Source organism: Triticum urartu, chromosome 4A (assembly GCF_056163025.1).
Source record: "Triticum urartu cultivar PI428250 chromosome 4A, HENAU_Tu73, whole genome shotgun sequence".
NCBI classification, from domain to species: Eukaryota; Viridiplantae; Streptophyta; class Magnoliopsida; order Poales; family Poaceae; genus Triticum; species Triticum urartu.
The window spans coordinates 547,901,682-547,908,042 of NC_141876.1; the positions used below are offsets into that span (position 1 = coordinate 547,901,682).

General features: G+C 55.6%; 1 protein-coding gene and 1 pseudogene across 1 annotated transcript; one reads left to right on the forward strand and one right to left on the reverse strand.

The window, feature by feature from the left end:
• Window positions 1–1,563: 1,563 nt before the first annotated feature.
• LOC125552690 (mavicyanin pseudogene) lies at window positions 1,564–2,410 on the forward strand (annotated as a pseudogene).
• A 43-nt stretch (window positions 2,411–2,453) lies between these two features.
• LOC147976535 (uncharacterized) lies at window positions 2,454–5,196 on the reverse strand. Its single transcript, XM_087518845.1, has one exon. It carries the CDS (start codon window positions 4,707–4,709, stop codon window positions 3,858–3,860), a length of 852 nt encoding a protein of 283 aa, XP_087374971.1. The 5' UTR covers window positions 4,710–5,196; the 3' UTR covers window positions 2,454–3,857.
• Between the last annotated feature and the right edge of the window lie 1,165 nt (window positions 5,197–6,361).

A 6,361-nucleotide genomic window follows, 5' to 3' on the forward strand; every position in this document is an offset into this window, starting at 1 on the left:
ACCTCCTCCGCTCTCGGGTCACTTTCTTCAGGTGAAAGCCCAGGACCTGCGGTGCAGGACCAGACGATGGCATGACATCGCTTCCCCTCCTGAGGGCGTCGTCTTGAAGATCGTGATTCCCTGCGTGCTTTCCCAGAGCTGGACTTGCACGACATCGCGGCAGGTGGTCAGCGATGCGCCCAGAGGTGGAGCGGTGTTTCCTCCTCCGCATCGAAGACGGTGGATCTCGGCGGCGTGGCGCAGCGGAGACTCGGCGCCCGATGCGTGTAGATGGACTCGCGCAGGAGGAGGTGGCTGTCTGGCGTCATGGTGGCGTCGATGGCAGAGTGGCCTAACAAGGTAGAAGCCTCAATATCTGCTCTGAAGACGGACCTGTGGAAGATGGCGGCGACGACACATGTGAGTGCGTCAGACCGGTTTGTGCCGCGGACCCGGTATGTGGCTTGGCTGGGGCTTCCGGCTTTTGATGATAGGTTTAGGTGAATGGTCTGAGTATTTGGCCCAGCTAGCATCCCTTCATCATATGGATAGGAGTAGTGGCATATGTTGCCAAGATGACGGATTCAGGCATATTGTTATAATACTTTGTAAGGTCAACGAGAATAATCAATAAAATGGTCGCATGCATCTCCCAGATGCAGAGGCCGGGGGTCATCCTCCTTTTCTAAAAAAAACGCACGCAGTAGCCCAAGTTGCTTGTTCCGGTGGTCCCTGCAAATCCCCAATGTCACAACGTATCAATCAAATTAGATAAAGAGGGAAACATAGTCTTTAACCTGGTAAATGTAGGGCACCACTTCAAATCTCTCTCAAAAGTGCAAAAGAGCCAGATCATATTAGGAACCTGTTGACCGTGGAAGTACAAAGTGCAATGTGCCCTGTGTGTGAAGTATGTCACGAGTGACATAATCGTGACTTGTGATGACGGATGTGGTTGCTGCACCAGAAATGACGAAGCAAAAAACTACTGTATGATACATTAGCAGGTAAGAACAACATTCAAAAGAAAAATATGTTCGGAATTAAGAAAGAAGCAGTTGCGAGCAAACCCGGTTCTAGTCAGCCAACAAACCCTTCGAGAAGTTCTCGTGCTGTTGCCGCGGTCATGCCCATGCTGAGGACCGGCGTCTGGACAACGGCTGCGATATTGCAAACACGCAAAGCCGCAGAAATCTTTATGGAAAGAGAGAGGAACCAAACCCGGCCTATGCTCCTTCTCCCTGTGACCTGTAGCCGCTTAATTTGAACTGTCCCTTGTCAACTAGCCGGGGTAGCTAGCTAGCTCGATGTTGACATCGCCAACGTACATCCTTGCCGTATTGTGATGGTCCACGGCACGTAGCGCAGACCGCGTCCATGTGAAGGTGGAACGGTAGCGAGGCCTGAAAAGGTCAGCCGGCCACCAACCAAGCCCGGGCCGCGCGCGTCTGACCACGTACTGGTCGCTGGTTCAAATGCACATGACAATTCACCAGCAAATCTCAATATCCAAATGCCATCCCACGAACCTACCGCGCGCCCCCCCAACCGGCCTCGCTAGGCGCTTGCTTCTATATAAAGGGCATGGCAGCAGACACAACAGCAACCCAAACCCCCGCTAAGCATCAGCAGCAGTGCAGCACCTCCCTTCTACCTCCTCTGCTTTGCATTCCTCCTTCCAGCTCCAGCCGCAATCAATGGCTGCCATGAAGATCACCCTCCTCGCCGTGGCCGCGATGGCCGTCTTACTAGGCAGCGCGTCAGCGGTAACCTACAACGTCGGCGATCAGGGCGGTTGGGCCCTCAGCACCGACTACAGCAACTGGGTGTCCGGCAAGAAGTTCAACGTGGGTGATGACATCGTCTTCAAGTACTCGACCCCGACGCACGACGTGGTCGAGGTCAGCAAGGCCGGCTACGACTCCTGCAGCACCGACGGCGCCATCAACACCTTAACCTCCGGCAACGACGTCATCTCCCTCAACGCCACCGGCACCCGCTACTTCATCTGTGGCGTCCCTAACCATTGCAGCCCCACCGCCGCCGCCAGCATGAAGGTCGTGATCGACGTCGCCTCGGGCTCCTCCTCGCCGTCGTCACCCATGCCAGCTGCAGGTCCTGGCGCGAGCAACTCTCCCCCGGCGCCGCCCTCCAACGCCGCTACCTCCGTCGGTGCCACAGCAGGATTTGGCCTCGTCGCCCTCCTGGCGGCCGGTCTCATGGCTTGAACGCATATATTGATCAGCTGCCGCGCGCACATACGACTTTATCTTTTGTTATTAACTACTATACTGTAGTTATTATCACGGGTGAATACATGTATTCTTTTTTAGAGCGAGAATGTGATAGTTACTTGTATCTATCACGTCTATATGTAATCTGCAGGCCTTCATGTCTTTTTATATAATGATTCTAGACTATTATTTTATAAGGGTGCGTCAGTGCATGCGTAGCAGTACCAATAGTCTTCTAACTAGAAAGAAAGAATCAATAGTCCTCTCAATTTTATCCAACCATCGACCCAAAATAATAGATACACCTTCAGAAGCGAGAACTCAAGTGTCAATCTGCACACGAGCACAAATGCTCTGGTTATCTGACATGATTGTTCTCTCCAAGATTCAGACTGTTTCCCGTCTTGCAGGCTCGCCGAGAAGTTCCTCCTAGACGTTGCAACCTGTGTGGACCGCCAACGTTGTTGGCATCGAACAGGTTGGACCGCGTTGTAGGCAGGGACACAAACTGCCCAAGAACCACCTCACTCTTGGGTGTCAATGTTGCTGGGTCGTAGTTCCTGACGTCACACTGTCGGGAATCTCCCTTCCCGGGGTCGCCGTGTCAGACGTCATGCTACCCGGGAACTCCCTTCCCGGGGATAACTTGTCGGACACCCCACTACCTGGAGTGGCTTCTCCCAAGGTAGCCGACTTCTTGTCGCTCTTCCCAACAGACTTGCTTGTCGGGTCTCCTCCGACAGTTGTGAGTGGTGCCTCCCGCACGGACTCGATGGACCCCGAGCGCCTCGGGGCTGCGGCGTGGCCGACCATAGAGCACCGCGCTTCCTGCACAGCCTCGATGGTCGCCAGAGTCACGGTCGAGGCCTTGCCGCCCCATGACCGTCTCTTCATGGCCTCCCAGCTGTTGAGGCCCGTCGAAGAGAGCCGTGTTGCCCACATGGGCTTGTAGAACCCCGAGAACCTGGTTGTCGGGGTGTGGCCGACCTGAGAGTGCCGTGCCTCTTACACGGTCTCACTGGTCACCAGCATCATGGTTGGGACGTGGCCCACCATATGCGTCGTTGCCGTGCCTCCTGACACGGGCTTGTTGGATCCCGAGGATGTCGGCGACGCCTTTGCCGTGCCAACTTGCACGGGCTTGTCGGGTCCCGAGGATGTCGGGGCCGCGATTGTCGTGCCAACTTGCACGGGCTTGACCAGCGTCCCAGTGGACGTGGTTGCCGGGGTGTGGCTCCCCCACACCCGGGTCTTCATCTCCTCCCAATCGTAGTCTCCCGAGAACGTTGTTGTCGGGGAGAGCGCTACCGATGTGGGGAGGGGATTAGTTGAAGAGCTCCGTGCCTCCCGCACGGACTTAACGATTGCCGGCACCGTGGTCGCCGGAGGTGCTGCGCCCTCCTGCACGGCTTTGATGCTTGTCGGGACCATGGTCGCCGGAGGCGCTGGGCCCTCCTGCATGGTCTCGACGCAAGCCATCATCATTGCTGGCCCACCGTCCTCTTCAGCCTGCACGAGATTTGCCGCGGCTGCGGCATCCTCGTCAGCCATCCTCTTGCGGCACTCACGGGCCCAGTGGCCCTTGATGCTGCAATATCGGCACTTGTCTCGGTCGTCGTTGTCGGCACCTCGTCCGGCTCCGCCCTAGGTGCGACCGCCGCCTTTGCCGGTGCCGCCTCCACTGCTCTGGGCACCGCCACCACGTCCTTGACGTTTCCTCGCCTCCCACTTCTTCGAGAATAGGAGTTGTCCACCGCCGAAGCTCTCGTGGCTGTCGTCAAGGTGGTCCTCGACCACCCGCAACCGGCCCGTGAGCTCCTCGATGGAGAGCTCACTCAGGTCAAGCAAGGTCTCGATGGAGACCGCTACCTGAGCGAAGCGAGGTGGCACGACGCGGAGAAATTTCCGCACGACTCTCGCATCGTCCATGGTGTCGCCGAGCTCTCGGAGTTGTGACGCAACGCTGGAGATCCGCATAGCGAAGTCGTCGACGAGCTCGCCCTCCTTGAAGGCGATGTTCTCGAAGTCCGCCCGCAGCTTTTGCGCGTTCGCCTCGCGCACGCGGTTGCTGCCGAGGCGCTGGGTACGGATGGCTTCCCACGCCTTCTTGGCGCTTGCCTTCGCCGCGAGCATGCCGTGCATCTCCGGCGGCGTGGCGCGCATGAGGGCCGCCACGGCTTTCCTGTCCTCCTTTCTTTCGACCAGGTCGTCCTCCATGGGAGCCCAGAGGCTCGCCGCATGAAGGTTGCACTCCATGATCAACGCGCACTCGCTGTAGTTCGAGCGCGTGAGCATCGGGAAGGTGATGGGCACGCTACCGCTGATTGCGGTCTCATGCACGATCTCCCTAACCACGACCTCACCGCGATGGTCGCGCCTGGACCGGCTGCGCCCTCGCAGCTCCTCCGGAGCCGGCGACTGGGAGCCGTCCTGTGATGGCCGCGACTGGGAACCACCCGAGATGGTGCGCTGCTGCACTCCTTTTGCACCGGCCATGGCTACTTCAACCTGAGGCTCTGATGCCAATTGTCAGCCCAGAACTACTCGCTAGCAGTCGAGTACACTGATAGACGACCGATGGATGAGCACACACACGTACTACTCACACACTCACTAGTGTATCACACACACACACGTAGTAGCAGAAGTAGTAGTAACACAACACTTGAGGCTTGGAGCACACACGGTGGTACTAGGAGGAGAAAATGCCTGGTATTGCAAACTTGGAATGGCCTTCTTACAACCGATGAGATTCATCTCCTTTTATAGACCACAAGTCAGCCCAGGTCAAGCTAAGTAAACTCCCTGAAGACTACTAGGAAACTACTATGTACATGCATATCACCTACGTGACTACTAGCATGAACATGCAAAGCACATTCCAAGAAACTGCTGCGTACTTGCATGCTTACGCTGGTCTACTTCCCAGTCAACTTACTTACCACCTAAGATTTGTTGCCTTGGAGACAGGGGTGAAGCCCACACAGGCCACTGCCTTTTTTTTTTGAGGGGTAATAGCCTTTTATTACTCGAAGTCCACAGAGAGTGGGATACAAGATTGATCGTGTGGTTGGCCAAGCCACACATGACGCCCTGAAACTAAAGATAAGGCGTGTTTAGCTAACTTGTGGGCTTCAATATTAGCCTCACGTTTTTCAAAAGTGAACTTACTAGTAGGAGATACTCTATGTCTAATCTCTCTAATAACAGCACTATAAAAACCTTGACCGCCTTTGACTAGCTCTTCAACCACTTGCTTACAGTCGGATGCCACGATGTAGTTATGTTGATTGAGATCTTCAGCAAGTGCCACTGCTTCGCGGCACGCAATTGCTTCCAACGTTGGAGCGTCCCAAACTCCAGCTATAACGAGAGCAGAACTGCCCAAGAATGCCCCCTGGTTATCTCTGCATATGGCCACGGCTGAGCCTCCTCTCTGCATCCGCGTGCCCGCGTCTACATGAATCTTGACATAGCCTGCCGGTGGCGCCCTGGGGCGCGCCACCGTATTCCTTGCCGACGGCGCCGGCACTTGCCTCTTGGGTTTCCTGAGCACATCAAGGTCTCTCATGTACCTAGTTATAAACGCTGAGATCGCATGTGGGGTCTGAAATATACCCTCATGAATAGCTTTCCTCCTCGATGTCCATATAGCCCATAGTGTCACTGCAGCCAAGGTGAACTGGCCATGCGAGAGGGATTCCATCAAATTAAAGAGCCAACTCTTGGCTCGGCTCTCATTTGTGGCTATGATAGTACTGCCCACTTCATCATCCACGATCGCCCAAGTGCATCTTGAGACAGTGCAATCAAGGAGGCTATGGCGCCAAGAGTCCGGAGCTCCACATAGTCCGCAAGTGCTTGTCGTAGACATTTTCCGGTGTGCCCTCACGTCTTCTGTCGGTAACGAATGCTTCGAAAGTCTCCATAGGAACATACGAACCTTGGATGGCACCTCCGTCTTCCACAGGAACTTCCAAGAACTGGAATCTGCATGAGAGGTTGAGGACCCCGGTACCCCTTCCAGCCAGGCTTCTCGTCGTTGCATCGTCGAGACCAACATATTGTATGCTGAACGCACGGTGAACTGGCCAGATTGCTCATGCGCCCAACTCCAAAAATCCTGCATGGGTGTCGTGGGCAAAGGA

Excerpts from the sequence above, each read along its gene's own strand:
- LOC147976535 (XM_087518845.1), bottom strand. The coding sequence starts at position 4,709 with ATGGCCGGTGCAAAAGGAGTGCAGCAGCGCACCATCTCGGGTGGTTCC.